Here is a 25,794-nt window from a genome sequence, read left to right on the forward strand (position 1 = left end):
TGGGAAGCCTCTCAGGGAAGTGTTTTATGGATGAGGTTATGCATCTTCAGTTGGCTGGACATGGCCATGTGACAAATTACATAAACCAAGAAACAAGGGACAAGAACAGATAAGGCAGGTACTCGGTCGCAGACAGCAGTGATTCCTGGTGTGTGTTCAGTGCAGCAACACATTCCACAGGGCATGAATAGATAGGAACAAAAAGTTCCACAGCCAAACAAGTTACTTACACGGTGAGTCGCCCTCACATGTAAATGAACAAAAGGGGGTCAGAGTGGAGAGCTGGAGACCGTGGTGCCAGCACACAGTACTGCTGTAAGTCGGAATGAGATGAGAGATTTCACAAAGAAATCGAGTGGGCGACGGAGACATAGGAAGGGGTACACCAAGGTAAAACTCAGAAAGCCAGTCCAGCCATGGTGACAGATGGACCTGAGTAAGCAGAGGGAGGCAGTGTGGACGGGGAGGGCAGGAGAGCCGAAGCTGGGACTTGCCTTAAAGACTCATTGTGCAGGGTTGCATCTTTCATGTGTCTTAGGTAGAGCCAAACACCTGGCTTTGGGGGAGTCTTCGGCACTGATAGAAAACTAAGAAGTCTCAAAACTATACAATCTGTATCTACAGAGAGGCCTTAGACACAGGCTCTAATGAATGGAAGACCTCTGGCCTCTTCCACAGTGACTGAGGACCACTCAACAGTCATCTCCGAGATGAACTGATCCCGGCAGCCTGGAGGCAGCCTGTCCCGTGCAGGGCTGAATGAGGAGCACGGTCAAATACTAAGCCAGAGTCTTTGTCTTCTGTACATGGCTTCTGAACAAGACCAGCTTTATTGTTATTACCACCCCATGAGGAAGAGGCCAACACGGACTTAATATGTCAGTGATGCACCTGCAAGAGTCTCCTGCTAATCACAATGGTGAACACTTCCCCAACTGTGGTCCTCACCCCAGCGCATCAGCACCACCCGAACACTTGAAAGTGGACATTCCCAGGCCGAGCTCCAGACTGGAGTCAGAAACTCCCAGACCAGACCTTATAATACGTAGTTTAACAGTCCCTCTGGGGCCAGTGAGATGGTCCAATTGGTAATGGTGCTTGCCAGGTAAGCCTGGTGATCTGGGTTTGAGTGTCGAAATGCATATAAAAGTTAAAGAAATGACTCCACAACGTCCTCTGATTACCGTGTGCCCGCTGAGATGTGAACCTCCCCCCCCCTCTCTCTCTCTCACACACACACACACACACACACACACACACACACACACACCACATCACATCACATACACAAATGCACTCATGTGTAATAATAATTTTTTAAAAACATCTCTCTGGATGCACTCTGGTTTAAAAGCTAATGGGAGGATAAAATCTAAGTGGTGGGTGAGTCCAGTCATCACAGTGGGCCTGACAGGAGGACTAGCAGAGAGGACTACACAGAGGACAGACGGCAATCCAGCTCCTCTTCAGCACTGGCTCCATTGCTTATGCCAATGTCCTCATCGGAATATGCTGGGGCTCCTTAGTCTTTGTAATATTAGGATGTAAATTAGTTTGGGTATTTTCATTATACAAGGTCATACATTTATTGAGCCTAATTTTGGATTCAGGTGCTCATAACACTTAAACAAACAAAGCAAAAAACCACCTAGGTCAACCTGGGAGGATGTCAAGACCCTTCTCCCTCTCGGAGGGCAGCATATAATACTCAAGCCTTTTAAGACACAACCCTGTCACCTTTCACGTCAGGTCTTATCTTTTGGGGACATGTGGCTTCTTTGTCACAGGTGGAGTGCTCTGCACGCTACAGAAAGCCTCCAGAAGCAGAATGCTGTGTGGTGGGGAAGGGACCGGTTGAAGGGGTTGGTTGAATGTCTGAACCAAGAAGAACAACTATAAAACCACTGCGAAAGTTCCTTCCGGGAGACAGTTTTCTGAGACAGAAAATCACTTGGCTCCTTATCACCAGTTAGCTTCAAAGGACGAAAACAAACAAAACAAAACACCAACTCCATATGTCCCTGCACAGCACACTGGTCTCTGTCTCTCTCTCTTACCTATTTCCGACCACAGATAAGGATGAAGGATGCTGTGCTCAAGACGGCACTAGGGAACTCCAACCAGCCAGCAAGGTCTTGACTGCCTTACCCAAAGGCTTCCAGTTATTATGGAGTGATCAATTACAAACTCACAAATGCTAAGAGATCCCTCTCACTTCATCCCGAGGACATTCACCTTTACAATGTAGATAATACGAAGGCCGAATAACTGAAACCATAGGAGGAGTGGAATTCTGTGTCGGAAGTAAATTAAACACCAAATAAATCTTCTCTGTCGTTACATTAAAAACAAACAAACAAACAAAAAAACTCCACCTTTTTAAAAAAAAAAACAAAACAAGAAGAAGAATTACAATGGTATTTGGGCACTATTGCAAATGATAACGGAAATCCACATTAATAGTCGGATAGCCTCAGGAGAGTTTAAAAGAGAAATCAGATTGAACACCTTAATTCCTCTCTCCTAGAGTTTTCATCGATGTTTAATATGTGGTTAAAGAGAGACACAGCCCCTCTGACATTTCACAAGTATGCGAGAATACCAAGGGAGATGTGTGGAATGCAGTTTATAAACCCCTGTAATCCCATAGAATCAGGCAGAGTTTCAAAACATGCGCAGAATTTCCTGAAAAGCCTTTTGAAATATGGCCCAGGGGTTTCCTGGGTTCTCTGCGGCAGACATGGAACTTCTGTGACTCCAAGATAGCTTTGAGAAAAGCCAGCGATGACAGGGACAGGGACAGGGAGGGCAGCACTCCAATGGCGCTGTTTTCACAACCAACAGGAAATACAGGGGGCCACGGCAGGGTGAAAAAGCCTATGGGATAATGGATGTTGCACAACAGTCTGATGTCGAAAGAGAAGGAACCGGTGACAGTGACGGGCAGCTGGAAGAAGGAAAGGGCCCCGTGGAGAAGAGTGTGGAATCTTCGGTACTGAGTCAGAAGTCAAATGATGGTCCTGATTGTCAGTTCGACACATTCAAATACTGCCTGGAGGAAAAGCTGCCATCTCTGAGAAGAAAGACACTGAGTCCCTGCTCCCTGGAGAAGGCACCAGAAACTTTACCGAGCTACAAGGAACAAAGTGTCAACTCTGCCAGCAGGCGGAGAGTGAGGTCACTTGTCCTGGGGGCATGTGGCCAGGAGCCTTGGCAACCACCTGGCTCACACAGAGAGCAGGTGAGGGGATCGCATGCACAGCTGGTTCTGTGTGGTTCTACAGGAAAGGAATTACCTCAAAAAACTTAAAATTAACCCCCCACCACAAAGTTCTGTCTTTCTCTCTGCATCAATGTCCAGGAACAATGCCAATGTCAGGCCCTGAAGGAAAGGAGAGTCCAGCAACCATCTAAAAAAGTCTCCGTCCCCACCCTCCTCCATGAGATGGTCCGCGTTGGGCAGGAAAAGGTTTTCTGGTGGATTTCAAGGTGTCTGTCCCTTTCCCTGCCCTGCTCTACTTCAATAAATGTACCAGCTACAAAAGCAGAGAAATACCAAAGCTGAAGAAAGCTTCGCCTTTGAGTCAGGGTTTCTCTACGGAGCCCATGACAGCCTCAGACGCCTCGTCCTCCGGCCCCAGACTCCTGAATACTGAGATTAGAGGCATGTACTGCCGTACCCCGCCAGCATGGAACTTCTCTTTTAAAAGCCAAAAGCCTTCAGCTTCCCCAGATGAACACGGTTCTTCTCCCTGTGCCTGCCTCGCCATCTTTTATCATGAATACAGAGAAAACCCTTCTGTCTGTGACCCTTGCCTGCAGGGAATAACATCTGGTATCATTCTGTAAACACAGAGCCTGGGACCTGGCCCAAATGTTGTCCTTCTCTTCCTGAACACCCCGTTCTGCAGAGACAGGAGCACTGGACACAACATGGTACCTCTTGCCCAACTTAACTACCCAAAGGCACCTGGGGAAAGGCAGAGTCCCTCCTGGGAACTCAGTAAAAGAAGGGTTCAGGAGGCTGAGTGGGGAGGGGGAACCCATGTGCATGACTCTGCAGTAGGTCCCCAGTCTGCACAGCCACAAGGGCAAAGCACTGTGCTGTGAGAATGTCGCTTCCTCCATCTCTTGGGGAACAAGACTCCTGGTGTCCATTTTTTCTTACCCTGAAAGGCTCACTGAGCTTCTCAAGCAAGCGCTGTAATAGTCTTGGAATTAAATTCTCTTCGATTAAAAAGCACATCCGCATTAAAGTTATTTTCAAATTAGAACATATGCCACTCTGAGGAAAAGTTGAGAAGCAATAATAAATGTTTGATGTACCAGAGTGAATATTACAGTTTTGTGTCTAAAATCCCAAAAGTTCACTGGAGGGAAGTGGGGGAAGGGTGGAGAGGGAGGGAGAGAATGAATGAGTGTGTGTGTGTGTGTGTGTGTGTGTGTGTGTGTGTGTGAGAGAGAGAGAGAGAGAGAGAGAGAGAGAGAGAGAGAGAGAGAGAATAAGACCTCTGAGTGAGGTGAAAGGGAAGAGGTGAACAGGGTTTTAGGGATTATTTATGTGGTCCTGAAAAACGACACCATTGACAAGGATGACCACCGCAGGACCCCATCTCTTTTTCCATAGCTGATGCTCACGTTACCAAAGGGATGCTCCAGCACTCCAGGCTGTCTCAAGAGTTCTCCAAGTCTTCCTCTTCACCAATCTCAGAAGCCTTAGAGTTAGTCCCTGCCATCCAGCAGGCTTGAAAACCTCTGGAGAGGGGCATTTGCTTTTGATTTTAGAAGTTGGTTCTTCACTATGCTGTTTCACAGCAATTTAAGAAGAGAAGGCACTTTGTAATAATGGTTTTGGAGCAGGGAGACAGTGGTCTCCATTTCCGTTCTCATCTTAAGCAGCGCTGAATTAAATTCTCTTTGGGTTTTCTATTTCCCAATTCTGTCAACAAAGCCCCGGGTACCACACAGAAACCTAATCCCTCCCTCACACAGAGGACTCCACAGTAGTGGAAAATCCATCTTCTAAAGAAGGCTCTAAGGCTTCATGCTCTTGCCAAGACCTTCAGAGTCAGAAGTGGTCAGATGTCGGTACTGCCTGTGCCATACACTCTTGTCTGGAACCTTAACCCACCTCTTTCCCATCTGGCCAGCTTCATCAGCTCTCAAGAGCAGGTTAAAGGATAGACACACACACACACACACACACACACCATCTACACACACACCACATACTCACACATACACCATACACACACCACACACACACACACATACATACACACACATACACCATACACACACCACACAAACACACACACACCACACACACACCACACACACACACACACACACACCACACACACACACACACATACCACACACACACACACACACCATCTACACACACACACCACACACACACACACATACCATCCACACACACACCACATACTCACACATACACCATACATACACCACACACACACACACACACACACATACACACCATACACACACCACACAAACACACACACACACACCACACACACACCACACACACACACACCACACACACACACACCACACACACACACACCACACATACACACCATCTACACACACACCACATACTCACACATACACCATACACACACACACCATACACACACACACACACCACACACACACACACACACACACACACACCATACACATACACACACACACACACACACACACCATACACACACACAGCCTTCCCGGTTTCATCCAGCTGTCTATCTGCTTCCATGCCACTTGACATTGTTTACAGGGGACTTGGAGGCAGGTATGTGTCTTAGTCAGCCTGGTCTATGTCGTGGTTTGGGTTCATGTGTTTTTAAAGGCCTGATTCCCAGGAAGGCATTATCAGAAGATGTGGGATCTTTAGGGGCGGGGTCTGGTGGAAATCCTTAAGCAGCTGGTGCACGCTCTGGAAAGGACTTGGACTCCATCCTCTTTTTCTGTGTCCCTGGTTTGTAACTTCAGCAGTTCTGCCCCGCCACATACCCCATCCCCAGTGCTGGGCCTCACCACAGGCCCCAGTGAGGCCAGTCAGCCACAGACTGGAACCTTCAGAGGTATCCGCCAAAATAAACCTTTATTCTTCATGAGCTCACCCTCTCACGTAATCGGCTATAGCAATGAAAGGCTGGCCAACACAGGCTACCGTAACAAAATACCACAGAACGGGCAACTCAGACAGCAGACATTGTCTCACAGTTCTGAGGCTGAAAGTCTAAGACCAAGCACCAGCCAGGTTCTGGTGAGAGCCTCCCTCCTTCCTAGCTGGGAGAGGGCCACCCTTGTCCTGAGACCTCACATGGCACACAGACAATATAAGCTCTCTGGGCCTCTTACAAGGACACCAATAGCATCACGGGCCCCAGCTTCCTTACTTCATCTAAAACTAATACCTCCCAAAGGTCCCATCACCAAACACCTTGACATGAGGGGTCTAGGGCTTCAAAAGATTAAGTGGGGACTGGGTGATACAATTCTGAGAAGTAGGGAAATGAGTCACAGGAGCTGGCTACACACCCGTCAAGCAGGAGAAGAGCTCTCTCCCGGCTGAGGGTTGGGCCACGCAACAAAGTACTCCTAGGGTCATGGAAGCTACAGCTTGCCATTCTGCTCCCGGGGACTCTTGGGGCATGCGTGAAATTCTACACATTCCATGCCCTGCTCCCACGTCTCCTGGCCAGTAAGACCCCGAGGAGGGTCACATGGCATCCATAGATTATCTGAGCACCTACAGCTGTGCATTATCTTCCTGGAGAGAATAATTTCACCAAGTGAACACTAACACAGAAGTGTGGAGGGACCTGTCCACGCCGGGATGAGTGACAGACACAAACTGTTCACTGGCTGCAGACCTCCTGAGGGATCCAGGTATCGTGGCCGGACTTCATCTTCTTTCTCCTTCTCTAGTGTCACCATCACTTCCAGACAGACAGAGTCCCTGCTTCTAGACAGACAGAGAGCTAGTGGCCATGGGAGGGCAAAGAAGCTTCTCTGAGGAGCAGGACCCTTTATCTCAGTCACAGAACAGAGAGATGGAATGTCGGCAGTTGCTAGATATGAATCCCTTTCCCTGGCCGAGCAACGTGGCAGAAAGGGCAAGAACAAAACCTGACCTTTCCCAGCCCGGGCTTTCATCTCCACATGGATAACCGACTGGCTTCTGTGTCGGGGTTAGCAGGAGGCGACAGAAGAGCCTGAGTCTGCTGCCCCCTCCACCACACACCTTCCACACCCAGGAGATCCGTGGACACCTGAGGCAACACGACATTGTCTGTCCCCTCAAGAGCCTGACCTCAAGGAGCAAACTGATCTCCACTCCCCAACCTACCAGCTCCACCTTCCCTTTGGTCATCTCCCCGTCACCACAGGACACAAGACCTTTGAAAGGTCTCTTGGTATCGGGGCTTCCACGGCCCTCTCATGGCTTCCATGTAGTGTTTATGAATTCCCCAGCTGTCCCCAGACTGTCCTTTCTGATGGAGGAGGAGACAGTGAGGGATGACACATGGCAGGTGGAAAGGGAAGTGAGGGAGGTGAGGGGGCACAGGGGTCCTCAGCAGGGATCTCGGAGCGTCCACGACGGGGCTGTTGGAGTAAAGCTGGAGTGTGAGATTGGATGAAGAGCTGGAACAGCATTCCAGCAAAGGAAAGACAGGGGGGAAGGTGGGGGAGAAGCCAAGCTGTGGGCGGGGGACCAGGCAGGTGCAAAGAGGCGGGAGAGGGTGGGCAGCAGCGGACGGATTTAAAGCTCCTGCTTAGGAAACTATGGTAACATCTGGTTGTTTGATTTTTATTTTAGTGAGGATGTGTGTACGGGGAGGGGGCTGTATGTGATGTGTGTGGGTCTGTGCTGTTTGTCTGTGTGTGTGGGGGGGGTGCATGTGCACATGTGTTTGGTTTGGTGTGTGTATATGTGGTGTGCTGAGGGTTTGTAGAGTGTGTGTGTGTGTGTGTGTGTGTGTGTGTGTGTGTGTATGCACACATGCCTGTGTGTTTGTTTGGTTTAGGGTGTATGTGTAGTGGAATGTGTATATGTGTGTGTGTGTATGTGTGTGTATGCACACACATGTGCCTGTGTGTTTGTTTGGTTTAGGGTGTGTGTGTAGTGGCATGTGTATATATGTGTGTGTATGTGTGTGTATGTACACACATGTGCCTGTGTGTTTATTTGGTTTAGGGTGTGTGTGTAGTGGAGTGTGTGTGTGTGTGTGTGTGTGTGTGTGTGTGTGTATGTATTCACACACACACGTGCCTGTGTGTTTGGTTTAGGGTGTGTGTGTAGTGGAGTGTGTGTGTGTGTGTGTGTGTGTGTGTGTGTGTATGTATTCACACACACACGTGCCTGTGTGTTTGGTTTAGGGTGTGTGTGTAGTGGAGTGTGTGTGTGTGTGTGTGTGTGTGTGTACATGTGCACATGTGTTTGTTTGGTTTGTTTATGTGGCACAGATGACTGAACCTAGAACTTAGCACATACTAAGCCAGGATCTCACCACTAGCTCTATTTCCACCCATTTTGTCCTTTCCATTTTGAGATAGAGTCTCACTCAGTTGCTCAGGGGGCCTTAAACTCAGCCTGTAGCCCAGACAGGCCTTGAACTCGTGATCCTCTTCCCTCAGCCTCCCAGGCAGCTGTGATTTCAGACCTGTACCACCAGGCCTGGCTTTAGGAAAAGGTTTTTCATAGAACCCGGCACACCACTGCAAGTCTGTGAAGGCCAGAGCTGGCTTTCTGCTTTACCCAGCTCCCCAATGAAATGTCTGTACATGCCATTTTGAAAGTTTATGAAGAAAAGTCTGGAAAGAAAAGAGGAAAGCTGGGCTCTGAGAATCATGAATGATATACTCCACAGCATACACTAGGTTATATTCTCATCAGTTAGTGGCAGACTATTTCACAAAAAGGGGACACGGAGACCTCGGGAGGGAACACTGAGTTTTACAAGCTGGATAACTCACATTGACCAGACATCAATTTTGGGGCCGTATTTCTTCCTGGCGAGCAGCTCCGGGGCAGCATAGGCAGGGCTGCCACACTGTGTGCTGAATGGGTCCGAGTAACCCAGGATCCCTGCACAGTTGCTCAAACCAAAGTCTGCGGAGAGAAGACAAACATGAACTCTGAATTAGAACACTGCAAAAAAATGAGGGGAAAAAAGAAGAAGGAAAAAAAAGACAGCAGAAAAGGAAACATTCTCTCAGGCTAACACATAATTTAGCATCCAACAGGAAACCCGCCAGCTGCAAGCCATAACCCCTGATAGACTCCTCAAGACAAAGGCGTGCCGGGTGGCGGCTCCCTTGTTTCAGTGGAACATTTTACATCAGCCCTCACCGCACAAGCCAGCTAGACCTAACAGTGTGATGAGCCAAAACATATTTCTATCGAGCCTTGTAAATGAGTCATCCAGGGTAAAGAGAGACTGTTAGCTTTCTAGGACTGAGGCAAGAACGGAGAGCGTGCTGAGATCCTGGCTGCCTGGTGGCCAGGCTGGGAGAAGCGGAATGGAGACTGATTCTCTCCGGCTGGCCGTCTGCATCCCTGGCCACTTACAGCTGACTTCTACACCTCAGTTTCTTTCATTCAAGTCTTTAAGAGACTCCTTCCAGAGGTAGACTGTAATTTGGGGGTGGGGGTGGAGGACAGTTTAAACAACCCTGCATGTTGGCTGGAAAAAGAACAGCCAGCAGGCTGGTGATGCCAGCTAGACTAAGTGATCTCATGGCGTTGCTTTGTTCTGAGGGGAGGAAGGCATCTGGGACGCCTGCAGGAAGGCCCCAGTGTGCTCACAGCTACTTTGGGTCTATTATGAGTTTTGTGAACTATTTATTTTTGATCTGAAAGATACTGCAGGGTAATTAGCGAGCTGTTAGTGTTCTTCCCGCCTCTAATATCTTCCTTCAATCTTTGTGGATCTCAGAATTAAGATCTGAGATCCTGGGTCCTCCTTTGAACTCCACTGCAAACACTGAGCTCTGAGCCCACAGACCTGAGACTCCCAAGCTGCAGGGCAAGGCAGAGATTGGCTCCAAGGCTGGCACCACGCCCCATACTTTGCATGGGCACCACTGGCACCACAGTCTCCTCTCATTACGGCCTGCTACTCGCTCAGCTCTAGCCTGTCTCCACCTGCAAGTGCACACCCACCCCAAAAGCCATAGGAAGGAGCTCAGGAAATGACAACCAGCACAGGGAGGACTGGGAGGGCGTGAAGCCACCCGCACACCGTGGACACCACGGGTCACCAGGACAACACTGAAGAGTCCCCGAACACCTGCTGCAGTGAACTGTCGTCTAACCCAGCAGCTTATCCAAAGAGAACCGAAAGAACTCTCTCAGGTTCCAAAGGACATCAAGCCCTCAGCCCAGGCTCCTGAGGAAGAGCCTGCATTAGGGATCTGGCCCAGCAGCCAACAGGAAGACTGTTTCAATACCGACCTTTCTCTTTTGTTTTTGATTGTATTTTTTTTCACATGACCCCCCCCCCCCCCGCCCCCTGTCTCCTTACCTTTACCCTCTACCTGCCCATTTCCTCTCCATTTGGTCCAGTTTGTCCCACTAGGCACCACAAGACCGGCATAGAAAAGCCTTTCTGGACTACAGAGGATGGCTAGCCTCCCATCTCAGAAGGTATCTGTTGCAAAGACGATGAGGAGCCCTGCTCCCAGAGCCCAGTATACACTGCGGCATACTAGCTGGGTGGGGTGGGGTGGGGGAGCACTAACAGGAGGAAACCACCTTGCCTCTTGACTTAAGAACACTTACTATGGAGTCTGGAGACAGTACCATAGAGTAAAGATGGCGGTGTTACCAGGAGTCAAACTTTTAAGGAAAGTTGTGTTAGAGGCCCGATCTCACAGCAGTCCCAGGAAAATGTGTCCCTGAATTTCTGAGATTAAAGGTAAAGGGTCTCTGTTAAAGCAAAGGGTGGCCTCTTTCAGGCCACTTCCTCCCTTCTCCCTCATCCAGTCTATCAAGAAAGGCAAGATAAGAGGCCAGATCACCCCACACTGTCCCAGGCAAGCTAGGGAACAGAGCCCGGCCTTATCTCAAGAGCATTCCAAGAAGATAAATTAGCTGGGGATTTGGGAAGTGGAGGGGCTCAGAATCTGCATTTAAAGTTGTCCTCATCTACCGAGAAGACTTGATTTTAAAGACATTGTAGAGAAATAAACGGCAGAATATTTCACATTCATAATTATGGTTATTAAAATTTTACCCATATGCCTATAATTAGAACGGTGAAACTAGAGAGAAATTTGCCTCCCAGTAATGTCAGATAGGTCGACCTCAATTAGATTTGGTAAATACATAAGCTAATTATCACTCAATTTTCTGAGAGCTGCAAAATGAAATCTCAAAAGAAGGCCCCAGCGACTATTCACAGTTCCTCTAAGCTACAGCTATCCCCCGTGGTGAGGGAGCATCCTCGCAAACATCAGGCTGCCTCCTCTTCTTTTTCTCTTCTTTCCTTCTTGTAAGAAGAAAAATATATGACTGGATCAAAAATCTGACTCCTGATAATTCTAGCTCATTTGAAACATGGCTGAAGTACGTTTACTTAAACCAAATGATTTCAAAAACAGGGAAACTATTAAGAACAAATGATAATAGCTATAATCCTCTTTGAAAAACACCTAAGTAATCCTTTGAAGAATAGAGGTTCACAGGGCTTTCAAGTTAACAGTGTAATAACAAGGTTTAGGAAAGACCTTTGATCCACACTGCCCATCCCAGGGGCAAGAGAACCACAAGACACCGGGCTCCTTCTCCTTGAGGGAAGCAGGCTGAATGAAGAACTGGTTACCTCCTAGGCTAGTACAATGTGACTTTCATTTATAGTATCATTTAGGCCATGAGAGAACTGAGAGGTAAGAGAAGGAAGAGACCCAGAGAAACCCAACGCCCAGAGCCTCCTTCCTCACAATTCTGTGCATCCTGGCTTTTGACAGCAGGTCATTTTTCAAAAGGCTTGGCCCATCTCTTACTACCAGATTCAGTTTGGACTAAAGATGTCTCTACATACTTTAAGTTTAGACTGAAGACATCCCCATGCATAGAGAACTATAACCTACTGTGACAGGTAAGCAGACTGTGGAGCTGAGTCTTATCATAGACGGTCAGCTATTGAAGCCATGCTCACAGAAGGCCGCTCTGAACTGTAACAATCAGGTTCTCTGTGCCTCGATCCTGTTGTTTTCTGTTCCTCACGTCTTTCCTTTAGCTATAACCACAACATGCATGTGGAGTAGGTCAGGATATTCTGAACTGTTTATGGTCAGGACTCAGCCCACTGCTAGAATCTCAAAGGCAAATTTGGTTGAAACGACTAGTTGTAATTTGTCTTTTTACAGTCTTGATGACTTGAAATACCTCGCTAGATGTTAATCCCAGGGCTACAGATAAAAGGTAAGAACCCAAAGAAGGTGAATAGGGCAGTTCCTGATCTCCAAAAAGCACCCATCATACTCAGTGAGAAGAGAATTCTAGGCTCTAGCTTAAGTATGCCATCTCTTCAGACTGTGGTGGTTTGAAAGAAAATAGCCCCCAAAGGGAGTGGCACTATTAGGAGGTGTGGCTTTGTTGGAATAGGTGTGGTCTTGTTGGAGGAAATGTGTCACTGTGGAAGCGGGCTTTGAGGTCTCATATATGCTCAAGATATCTCCCAGTGTCTCAGTCCACTTCCTGCTGCCTGTGAGTCAAGATGTAAGAACCCTCAGCTCCTTCTCCAGCACCATGTCTGCCTGCATGCTGCCATGTTCCCTGACATGATGATAATGGACTGAACCTCAGAACTGTAAGCCAGCCACCACAATTAAATTGTTTTCCTTTCTAAGAGTTGCTGTGGTCATGGGGTCTCTTCATAGCAATAGAAACCTTAACCAAGACACTGCCTGTGTGAGTTTCCTCTCAGAGAGTTTATTACTCGGCCAGTCTCTGGCTACTTACAAAAGCATCTGCTATTTCAGTAGTAATCCTCAGCGCTGTGGATGCAGCAGCTGGGGAGACTGCCAGCTTAGCATAACCATGATCGGTTCCTCTGAGGAAACGCCTCACCAATAAAGATGCCTGTCTTTTGCAGTGTTGCTTGTACAACAGGACAGATTTGTACGTGGTCATCCAGGGCTGCAGCTTGACAAGAGAGAGAAAAGGCACCGAGGCAGGAGTGAAGGAAAGACACAGTGTGACCTGACAGGACCTGGAAACTCTCCACAGACAGTGCTTGCTAGATTCGGTGGCCTCGCTGACGAGCTGGAAACGAACTTCGAGCTTTTACTGTGGTATCAACCCGGCCCTTACCAAGCTTGCTCTCTCTGACTTTGCTGTTCAGACAGCTCCAGCTCTGCCACCTCTACCTCTTCCAAGATACATGACACATTAGCCGTGGATGGGTGGAACCGCCTTCCCTCCACCCCTTACCCTCCAGGAGGCTCTTTTGTTAAAGGCCAGAAATCCCAGAGAGCTGGACCGGAAGGCATCCGGCAGGCCTTTCAGCAGGGCCTCTGCTCACTGCTTCTGTACCCGTCTCTCAGGGTGGCCACTGAGCAATAGTCAAGCAACATAACGAAAAGAAAATCATCGGTCTGCTCTAAGAACCTGCTAAAAATAGGGTCCTTAAAGGGCCTTTTTTGAGTGGGGAAGATTGGTTTCCTCAGAACTGTTAATTTTCCACTAATGGGTAAATCAGTCCATCACCACCTGTCAGGATGCCTAATCACCCAGGGAAGTGGGCTGGAGTCCCTCAGCCTCTGGAGCGTATTTCTCACTGGGAACTAAGTGTGATTCAAGCTGCCAGTGGGTCTTTTCAAGCCATCTAGGCAGAAGAAATTACTTGCATGTGAAGTAGGAAAAGAAAGAAAAGTGAGAAATGGGAGATGGTCCTAGCTTCCTCACAGCTGGGTGTGAACTTGACAGCCAAGAGCAACTACATACAGAGAGCATCGCCAGCAAAAATAACCCAGTTCTTCCAGGACAGTCATGGGGAATTCACTTAGGACTCGCCAGCCACAACTTCTGGTTCCCTGCAGCTTCCCTCCAGTGGACCCAGGTTCTTTTCAACCCTCTGCAGGCACTCCTCTTCATAAAGCTGCTGTAAAGTTTGCATGAGATTATGTTTAAAAGGGAAAGCTGATTTCATTCTTCCTTGTCTGGGATATCCTCAGGTACACGGCAAAATGGAACACGATATGAAAAAGCTATGGGCAATGTTGCTGAGCCCAACTGTTTTTTGCTAGTAATAATACATTTTCTTGCTAATTCACATTTAAAAATAAACACTTTAAAAGTTGAGGATCGTCTGAATTTAAGACACTGAAGATGGCTCAGTGGTTAAGAACACTCTGGCTGCTCTTGCACAGGACTCGGGTTCAGTTCCCAGCACCTATGTGGCGGCTCACAACCATCTATAACTCCAGCACCAGCTGAAGAGGCAGAGACAGGAGGGTCCCTGATGCCCCCTGACCTCACAGCCTAACCAGCTGAGTGAGTTCTGAGTCCTGTGAGACCCTGTCTCAAAACATAAGGTGGAAAGAGACTGAGGAAGATGTCTACCCTCTGCCCTCCATACCCGAGTACACATGCACACGCACACACACACATCAAACATACACCACAGACACAGACATGTACAAGAAGTTGAAGCTGACAAAATCCAAAGAAATACGTGACCAATAATTGTTTACTTGGAACTATAAAAGTCATTTCACAATCAAATGACACTATTTTTATCTTCCTAATATGTTTAATTTATTATTTAAATAAATCATTAAATTACTTTTCAAATTAATTTTCATCATCAAAGCGATTATTAAACATTAGAAGTACAAACAGTAATATAGAAATCTTTCAAAGTTAATCGACAGCACAATGCTTAAGAGGTAATTCTTCTTTAAAAAAAAAAAAAAAGCAGTCATACCAATCAGCTTGATGTTATTGTCTTCATCTAGCAGCAAATTTTCTATCTTCAAGTCTCTGAAATAAAACAAAAACATACATCTCAGACAAGCATTCGGAAGAACAGAACGACATTTCACTCCTGAAAGGAGGCAAACGCTTTTAGAGCCCCCTTTGAACCCACCCTCACCATCTCTGCTGAAACCAGGTCATTAAGTAAATAGTTATAAGACGGGATAGAGTCAATTGCCATCAGCTATAAAAAGCTAAAGGATTCCAGGGAATGCAGAGTGAACGGGAGCCCGAGAGGTGATGAAAAGTTTCCGGAAGTGGACCCCAAATCTGAAGGTTAAACACAACCGAGATAAAAAATAAAAATAGGGACACGACGTTCCACGCAGGTGCTGCCTGGGAGCCAAAGAATGTGAATTCGGAGCAGGGGGGATGTCTGTGACACTGTGAGCAGCAGCAATCAGAGTCACCAACGGATTTGGGGGCGAGGAGGCAGTTAAACAAAACAGGGCCAAGAGGGCTAAGGAGGTAAAGGCGCCTGCGGCCGTGGTGGAAGAAGGGAACCGACTCCTGAAAGTTGTCCTCGACCTCCACCCCGGCCACAGTCCACCCTCCCCTGCCTCATGTCAATAAAGTAAGTATAGAATAAATAAAAACGAAAGCTGATTTAATTAATCCGCTCCACGGGCCTCCACGCTTAGCGCCGAAGTGTCCCAGCACGTCGGCGGTGGCAGATGATAATATTTTAATCTATTTAGCAAACAGATGTTCTCGCAGGTGGAAAAATGGATTCCACAGATGTCAGCCTCCGAATCCCCGGTGTTATGCCTGCGTGGATGTTAACCAGGCACGGTGAAAGGGAATCGGGCGTGCAGATGGATTGAGGAGCAAAACCTCTAGGAGAAGGTGATGCCACTCATTGACGCGGAGGTGACAGGGAGGGAGGGGACAAAAAGCCAGGGGAGCCCTCTGGATGGGAGACCTCAGCACCATGCTGGAGGACTACAGGCTCCTCCTGGGCAGGAAACAGGCCTGCCTTTCTCTCCACTGGGCCATGGAACCCTGGTACACCGCAGGTCGTCAGGAACTAACGTAGAGTGAAGCTAGATTACCCAAAAGATCATTTGGGGTCTAGAGTTGCGGCAACTGCCTAATGTGCATAAGGCCCTAGGCCCTAGATTCAACCCCCATCACCACAAAACAAACAAAATCAACAAGATTAAACCAAAGAGAACCTTCTGAGTTTCGGAACCAAACTGTGTATTGGTACGAATGTGTATATGTGAGCCATCTCAGTCAACACATAAATTCTGCAATCTTACATTGCTTACTGAATCTACAGACTCAGACACACACTGAATATTAATTAAGAATACATTTCTAGGGGCTGGAGAGATGGCCCAGCAGTTCATAGCACTTGCTGCTCTTGCAAGGGACCCAGGTTCGGTTCCCACCGCACATGGTAGCTCATAACTGTCCATAACTCCAGTTCCAAGAGATCTGACACCTTCTGGCCTCCTAAGGCTCTGTGAGTGCACACATGTAGTGCACATACATACAGACAGGCAAAACACTCATACACATAAAATAAAAAATCTTTTTTTAATAACATTTTTCCATAAATGTACATATACACACATCTATATACCATCTGCTATGGTTGGCCCTGATTTAATTTTCCAACATTGGAATAGAGAAATCAGAAAATAAATCCTCTTTTTCTTATGTCTATTATGGGGAACTTAACGGTCTAATCATGATGAAACAAAAATGGCGGCCGACACCTTCCACCAATGTCTGTGAAAAGATGAGCACCACCAGACAGAACAGTGATGTCCCACTTAACAGGGACAGTTGCTCACAGCCCAGTCCCCATGCGACCAGCCTGCCCACTTTGCAAAAAGCCGGAAATCTTCATTTGGTCTCAATTTTTAGACACTGGCAAGAAACTTGCGTATAAAATAACAACACTGTGCAGGCCAAGCTTGAGGCAAGACCTGGCCTGCCAGTAACCAATTCTCCACTCAGTGTGAGTAAGACATGAAGCTCAGGAAAGATGTGGGATTGTTCGGGGACAGGGTAGAGAACTAGAGAAAAGAAAAATCCAATCAGATGTATGCACAGGCCCCTGGAGGAGCACAGCCAATCGCGGCAGGACTGGGCGGGAAGGAACAACCGTGGGTGGACTGCAGAACGAGAAGAATCAAGGAGCCAAATGGGGGGGTGTCCAGTGGGTTTAAAACCAGGAGGCTGCTGGGAGCCTTGGGGCCTGACACACGGATGAGGGATGTGTTAACACCAAGTCAGAGCGTGTAAATATGTAATGGCCTCTGGATGCACACATAACTGGGGGAGAAGTCAGTATACCTTCAGCTCAAGTGAAACTACGCATGGTCCACTTGGAGACTGTTTTTAAAAGCCATCCCATATACTCAAATATACTGTCACCCTAAATATAAGGCAGCCCCCCCCTGCTTTCCCAACAGGCAGACCTCACCCCTTTGAATTGGTTTTAGAAAACACATAATATCAATTTTCAGGAATGTGATGGGACTAACCGAGTCACTCTGGCTAATATTTAGCTTTGAAGTCAAAATATCACATCAGACCATAAAGTTACACGAAGCCTTGGATGCGTGCCCCGACACCACAGAAACGAGACGATATACTTAAATGTTCACATAGTTCACTGTGTAGCTCTGGCTGGCCTAGAACTCCCTACATAGGCCAGTCTGGCCTGGAACTCGCAGAGATCTGTCTGCCTCTGCTTCCTGAATTCCAGAAGTAAAGGTATGCGCCACCACACCCGGCCCTAACTTTAGAATTATGTGCACACACCCCGACCTTGCATCTCATGAAACAGCGTCACTACCATTTGTCAAGTGTGAACCAAAGGTTCCTTGGGTCACCACTGTGGTAGTTAACCCTTCCTGAACTAGCCATTTACAATGGAACACTTGGCTTGCCTCCACTGCTGGGGTCTTATCCTGGGTTTCTTGCACACTCCCATAGCTACATCATTAGCTAACACTGTATAAATTTATATCTGTATATGTTAATACTTGCTTGAAGCCCTAAACCATAAGCACCCATTTAAAATCCCCATAAACTAACCACTCAAAGGGTGGTTTCCAGCGTAGTCTCTCAGGCCATCCCAACCGGGAGCCGTCCTTCCAGAAGTTGTGGTGAATGTTATGTCCACCGTCTTCAGCTCCCCTTCTACCAGATTCCTAGGATGATGGCAAGAGCCCTGGAGTTATCCGTGACTCAGATCGAGCGTAATGTGTCTTCTCTAACTACAGCTTGGTGGGTGAGAATGTAACAGCTTCCACTGCGCCCCCGTGATAGGAGATTTCCAGAGAGACTCTGTGAGGGACAGTTTCTTTCCCGGAGATAATGAAACCTTTATGAAAGTCTGACTTTTACTCAGGCATTTATGGTAATCCCAACACGCACACAAACACACAACAGCATGCCAGGAAGAGCCCAGAGTGTGCTTCAGTGAAAGCTCATTACACAGCGGCGGCGGCACTATTTCAATCTAAGGCAAAGGCACAGTTTGCTTCGAGTGAAATTAAGCCTCCTTGCCTAAAGGAAGTCACAGTCAGGCATTAAAGGGGGAAAAAATGTTCAGAACAAATATTGTACAAAAAAAAAAAAAAACCCAGCTTAAAGAGTCAAGGCAAAAGGGGAGTAATTGATAAGAATAATAAATCGAAGCTGAGTAATTCTGAGGCCATGAATGCCTAGAGAAAAACAGCAATAATTAGAACGAGCACAGAAAAGAAACACTATAAAAGAAAAAAAAATAACTACAAAAACCAGGGAAAGCTTAGGAAACCAAGAGGAAGTATGAAATATAATTATTTGGTAAAAGGAGAAAAGAATCAAAGCCTCTGTCTTCCCACGCACTACTCTCCTGAAGTGATCAACTCCAGTCATCAGGAGAAATGGACAGAACAAACCTAGCCAGCAAGGTGTCCACCGGGTTATACCTTGGTTCAGCTTCCTGGACAGTTCTGGCAGGAACCAGTTTCACTACCGGGATGGCCCATGCCTAGCAGTGGAGACAGGAAGTCCTTGGGTGATAAATGATCTTGATTGATGAGGTGGCAGAAGCAATAACTCTCACGGACATTACTCCCATTTCCTGCTTTGAAAGGGGGTGCTTCTCGTGGTCTGCCATGTTCAAATTTGGGGGGACGGCATGTTTTGTTTGCTCTAAGGTGAGGTGGAGTGAGGGTTGAGAAGAGATGAGAAGGTGTCTTGCTATGTAGCTCAGTCTGACCTTGAAGTTGTAGAAATGCTCCTGCCTCAGCTGCCCAAGTGGGGGATCAGCATGCATCACTACCCCTGCCTTAATGTCCAGTTTTCTAATGTTGCTTTTACCTGGTAAGTCCTCCGGAGTCACGAGTTCTCCAGGCTTAGATTAAAAATACATTGGGAGGAGAAAAACCTCCTGTGTGGCGAGTACACAGGCACTTTCCATGTCGTTGAACGGCAGTGTGACTTAACATGGTGTTTGCCTTGGTTTAGCTATTAAAAGTGATCTAGAGATGAAGGGTCATATGCAAACACAAGACAGGTCATTTCATATCAGAGACTGAAGTATCTCAAAGATGGGATGTGAGGGGTTGGGGTGGTGGTGAATGGCTCTTTGTGGATCTGTGCTGGTGTATCCAGGACATCACAGTTCTGTCGGGGCCCACAGAAATGTACGATGCAGAGAACCTTAGTGTCAACTATAGTCCTTAGTTAATGTTAGTGTCTGTGTTCTAGTTCACCAACTGCAGGACGCTGTAGCTACCCCAGATATGTAAGCAGATAAAATATGTAGAGGAAGGAAGGCGAATGGGGACCCTGGAGTTTCTGGAATTTCTCCGCAAACTAAGTCTATTATCTTTTCAATATAGCCTTTATGCTTTTCTCTTCCTAGTGTTAAGAACATGCCAGGCCTCCCTGGGGCCTTCACTGAGGTACATCTTTCATTACCTTAAGTCATTATCCAAGTCCACTCTGCACAACAGACCATTCAAATACTGCCCAGCTACTCAGCCATAACCAAAGAGGCCACAAATGATACTTTAAAGAAAAAAAATCATCACAAAACTAAGGCACCTTCTTGAGCAAAAAAAGGTTAAATTTATTCATAAGGTTTTTGCATTCATATTATAATGTACCTTTTAAAAATTACTGCCGTTGTCCAGAAAACCAGCTCCATCAGACTCCCGCAGCCCAAATGCAAGCGTGGCATTTAGTCTGGATTCCTCGCAAGGCTTGAATGCCAGGCTCTATTCTATGCCAGGTTTACCCCGTGGGAAGGAAGGCTCCAGCAGCCGACAGGCGCACAGGGGAAGGAAGGCTCGGGTCCATGTTAGTGGTCCTGGATCGGATTCATCACTTTTTGAACAGGAGGGGAAATGAGGGGACACTCCTTCCATCTTACAATATTAATAATGCCTCCTCATTGAAGGCGAACATGAGGCTCAGTGTTGGTTTATGGAAGTCTCTTCTTCTGGGCTACAGGGCTTCAAAGAGGAGTAAGGCTTATTCCATTTAATACTGTGTCCGGCGGGCTCACCCAGGTTGCCACAAATGACAGTCTGTCACTCTTCTCTATGACTGAATAGTGTGCTGTTGCATAAATGCTCCACATTATTTTGTCCGTCACCTCTGATGGACAGCTAGGCAATACAGGTGCCTGTTTGACTTCTCATTATCTTTCCTCCGGATATGCAACCTAAAGGTAGTGTGTTAAATGAAATAAGCCGAACGCGGGAAGATAAATACTGAATGTTCCCAACCATTTGAGGATGCAAAAGAAATGACTTTCTCTAAATAGCAGGCAGAGTAGTGGTTGCCAGCATCTGGGGAGGGTGGGGGAGGGAGGGCAGAGAGAGGTTAGGGATACAAATACAAAACCAGAGAAACCAGATCTGGTATTCTAGAGCATGGCAGGGTGATTAAAGTTAACAATACTCTAGTGTGGACTGAAAAAACAGCTAGAAAACAGGCTTTGGAATCTTCTCACACAAGGAAAAGATGTCTGAAATGATGTGCTAATTACCCTGACTTGACCTTCACACATTGTATACACCTATTAAAACATCACACTGTACCCAATAAATGTGCAAAAGTATGTGTTAGTTTAAAATGTTTAAAAGGAAAGAAAAATGAAACTTTCTTGTACTAAAAGGGGTTTGGGGGGTGAGGAGCAGGCTGTACTACCAGGTGGCAGCAGAGATGGGATCTGGGACAGTGCTGGAGGGGAGGGGAGTCTCCAGAACAAAAAACATCACCAAAGCACCAATGAGGAGATCTGCCTGAGCTGCCTTTTGTCAAGGTGAAGGGAGAGAGTCCAGCCAAGGGCAGGTCACCAGACAGACATGGGATATAGGTAGACAAAAGGCCCTGACCATCTCTGCCAATTGGTCAGCTCTAGGGAGAAAGAGCCACAGATGATACTGAAATGGGTACGTTTAGTGGGGTTCACAGAGAGGTACAGCAGACTCATGGGAAACCTCACCTGCCAATGGACCTTTGTCCTTTCCAAAGAACAAGCCGTTCCTAGCCATCAAAAGCTTACCCAAGGCTCACGTGTGTCTCCTCTCTTCTTCACCCACCCAAACTTTCCTTGAAGTTTTTGAAGATAGGCATCTTGAATTTGGGGGACTGGCCATACAGAACTCCAGCCATTGCCTTCCCAGACAAAAGAGTGTGGAAGAAAAGCCAGGGGACACTTGTTGTCATATACATTTGGGTCTTGATGGGGCAGGGACAATTACTCAAATCCTGTGGAACAAAGGGGTACACAGGAGCAGTACTGGGAAGGGGGAGCAGGTGTAGATGTGAGCACGCATGTGTTCACTGTGTGCTTGTGTGCATGAGTGAGTGCACACTATACACATTCACACACGAGAGCATCACATGTACTTGTGTTCATGCATGTGGAAGAAAATAAGCATGCATGGGGTTCACATGTACATGCACACACATACATGTATGTCCTAGTGCACAAAAACCATGAAATACATCACATGCACACACATACATGAGATCATGTACATATCAGTGTGGACAGAACAGATATGAGTGTGTGTGTGTGTGTGTGTGTGTGTGTGTGTGTGTGTCACATGTTTCCAGGATCATGGGAGAGTAAGAAAGGAAGATCTTTGTCCTGACCCTCGAAGATTGAGCCTGTGACAAAGCATAGGCCTACACTCAGTGGTGGGGATTCAGGAGAAAGCCAAAGGCTGCAGGCAAAGTTTTCCTATGTCTCACCCGGCCCACAGCAGCTTATAAAATAAACACACAGAGGCTTAATATTAATTACAAACTGTTTGGTCTATGGCTCAGGCTTCTCGCTAGCTAGCTCTTATATCTTAAATTAACCCATTTCTATTAATCTATGTTTTGCCATGTGGCCATGATGTTACCGGTCTGCTGACATGTGGCTCCTTGGGCAGCAGGCCAGTGTCTCCCCTAACTCCGCCCTTCTCCCTGTATCTCTGCTTGGATTTCCCACCTACCTCTAAGCTGCCCTGCCATAGGCCAAAGCAGCTGTATTTATTAGCCAGTGAGAGCAACACATATTCACAGCACACAGAAAGACATCCCACAGCAAAAGGGACACACTCAGGGATGAGACCCTAAATCAGTGATTTTCAACCTTCCTGAAGCTGTGACCCTTTAACACAGTTCCTCAGTTGTGGTGACCCCCAACCACAAAATTATTTCACTGCTACTTCAGAACTGTGATTTTCCTATTGTTGTGAATCATGATGTAAATATTTTTTGGAGATAAAGGTTTGGCAAGGAGGTCGCAACCCACAGGCTGAGAACCACTTCAAGTGAAAGTGACACATGGAAGTGCAATGTGCTGAGGCAGCCGGGATTTAAGAGAGGTGGGGGGAACCTGGGACACAGAGGAGCAGTGACTCCCCAGTTGGGGGCTGAGCAGGCAGGCAACAAGCATGATGATGGTACTGAACGTGTGGGCTCCATGTTCTCTCTCGTGAGAAAGGCACTGTGGGCTTCTCTCTCTCTCTCTCTCTCTCTCTCTCTCTCTCTCTCTCTCTCTCTCTCACTGATCCACTGGCAATGACCCCAAGCAAGTCATTCAACCTCCCTGAGCTTCTAATTCTACAAACAAACAGCATCCTTCAGGGCTGCAGAGATGGCTCAGAGGCTAAGAGCACCTGCTACTCCTGCGGAGGACTCTAGATTGGTTCCCAGCACCCAAGTGAGGAGGCTTGCACCCAAGTGATTCCAGCTCCAGAGGATCTGATACCTCTTAGATTCCATGAGCACCTGCATATGCACACGCGCGCGCACACACACACACACACACACACACACACACACACACGGTTAAAAAAAAATAAATCTCAAAGAAGAAAAAGAATAGCATCCTAAGGAGGGACTCTTGGTCAAGGCCATTCGCTGGAAATACGGCAATCACGAAAGAGCCCTCTCGGAGAATACAGGTGCCGACCAGTGACAGGCAGGTTATAAAGGGGGACACTGGGGAAGATGAGTACACTGAAGATTCTAATGTTACATGGGTCATCTTGAAGATTTGGAGACTATGGACTGGGTTCCATACCCAGCACATACCTACACACCTACACACCTACACACCTATACACCTACACACACACACACACACACACACACACACACACACACGGAAAGAGGGACACCTCTATTAAAGACGTACAAGGGATAAACAATTTGGCAATGAACAATTAGTATTAAAGGCATGACCCTCCCAAAGAAAGGTCAGAGGGATGGAGTCCAGGCTAGACCACACTCAGACAGGATAAACTTTGGGGAGAAGGATTTTCTTGTGGGGACAGCCACAGATGGATTTTAGTAATAAGTCAAGACTAAGAGTGAGGCGAAGCCTCCAGCTGCCCAGGGCAACAGGCTCTTTGTAGCGAACTGGAGTCTTCCCTTCAAAAGCACAACACTAAGACCTGATTGTTTACAAGATGGCATGGTGGTAAAATACACATAGCCTGATCTATTTATCTAAAACAAAATTTTTATTTTCTATTATATTCCACAAGCAAATCACTACTCAGTAAAAAAAAAAAATAGTAATAACAAATAAAAAAAAGTAAATACATTCACACTAAGTAAACCAAGACACTCCCCCATGAAATCTTAAGGAGACTATGGAATATTCCAGAAGGAACCCAGGACTGTTCCCAGAAAAGTACTATCCCAGTGCGAGGCTGACACTAGTTGAATTCATTCCATTTTCCTTCCCAGAGTCTGGGCAGAAGACGGAGCCAGGCACAAGCACCCAGGATCATGAGTGTGGGAAAGAACTGGGTGGTGCTCGGTGAATGTGTACACGACCAGGGTGCCCGGCCTGAAGGGCTTCCCAGAGGAGGTGAGCTTGAGGTGGGACCAGAGAAAGATGGTGACGGCAGAGGACAGTGGTAGCCATGAGCGTCCAGAGCTCGTCAAGGCCGCTCTGACACTCCCTGCAAACTCAACCCTACGGAGCAGCTCGCTCAGAACCCTTGACACAGGTCGACCTACAGAATCCCCATCACCACACACAGTGCATTATCCAAGATCCTGATGGAACAGATTGCCAAAGACACAGGAAGCCTGAGCCACTTGTCCACCGTAGCCTGTAAGCAGCGTAGACAGAATAGAAAGGGGTGATCTGGCTAATCTGAGTCCAGGTTGCTGACCGTACATGTCAATCTACAAAGAGCCTGGACTACAGCATGGCAAAATCTACCATTTGTGACCCTGTTTTTTCAGATCCAACCACATATATGACTTGGCTACAGCCAGTACCTACAGACATGTCGGCTCCCCACAGAAGGCCCTGGGATCCCCAGCAGTTCCTGGAAGTGAGCAGACAGGATTCCCCCCTCACCTGCCTTCCCCTCACCTCTGCTTGCTAAGAAACAAGTCCTAAAAGTTAAAAGGATTTATGCAACCTGCCTAGGCAGTGCCTGTTTCTCCTCAGCCTGAGAACAAAGGGCCCTCTTCCCCACTTGCTGTCCCCTTTCAGGGAAGAGGACACCTTCCAATGCTGATGAATGAGGAGGGTCAAGGCCCTGGGCAGGGAGGTGCTAACACTTGCCTAAGCACGGGCTCCAGTTCCCCTTTGATCACGGAGCCCTTTTCTCTGGCCCTGCAGGCCTGTGGCTTGTCTCTTCCTGCTTAGGGACAGGCGGTATTATATTACTCTGGAATGCTGTGTCTCTAGACTTTGATTGGAATCTGTTACTTTGAAAGACCAGATGAGTCTCAAATTAGTTTCTCATCACGGTGTTCTTGTGGGTTCCAGTTAAGAGTCAAGCTCTACATACAAGAGGTGAATTGTGTGGTGGTGACATCCTGGTGGCAGAGCATTTTGGAGGAAGGAAGATAAAACGACCTGGGGGGCAGAAGGGCTGGGCAAGAGCTCAGTGGGTAAAGCGCTTGATGCACAGAGTTTGAGGACCAAGTTCGAATCCTCGGAACCCTGAGAGCTTATAGCATCCTCCAACAAAAGACCCAAGAGCCTTTTAGGCATCCCCTCCCACCCTTTTGCCTGGTTCAGTCTGTTCGCTCAAAAGTCTTCCCACCAGAGACTCCAGGCTTCTCTGAAATGCTAACTCGTCTTACTTGATTGAAAAATCTAACCTCAGAATAATTTATGAACTTTACTCCTCCACGACCACATGAAAAAGAAAATTGTTAAAATGGGACCAAAGGAGTGACAGCCAAAAATACGCTGATATCCCCTAAATCAAAAACGTTAAAAGTCAGTCACACGGAATTTCTGAACGTCAAGACATTTGGATAAAAGCCACCTG

General features: G+C 47.2%; 1 protein-coding gene across 1 annotated transcript in view; it reads right to left on the bottom strand.

Moving 5' to 3' along the window:
* LOC131922846 (hormonally up-regulated neu tumor-associated kinase) overlaps positions 1-25,794 on the bottom strand; it is a 67,028-nt gene that overhangs the window by 36,009 nt on the left and 5,225 nt on the right. The window contains exons 3-4 of the mRNA XM_059277694.1: positions 14,976-15,031; positions 9,019-9,154 (exon numbers count right to left, since the gene is read on the bottom strand). Of these exons, the coding sequence (XP_059133677.1) occupies positions 9,019-9,154; positions 14,976-15,031 (192 nt within the window). The remainder of the gene's footprint in view (positions 1-9,018; positions 9,155-14,975; positions 15,032-25,794) is intronic.

Source organism: Peromyscus eremicus, chromosome 12 (assembly GCF_949786415.1).
Source record: "Peromyscus eremicus chromosome 12, PerEre_H2_v1, whole genome shotgun sequence".
In the NCBI taxonomy this organism is placed as follows: Eukaryota; Metazoa; Chordata; class Mammalia; order Rodentia; family Cricetidae; genus Peromyscus; species Peromyscus eremicus.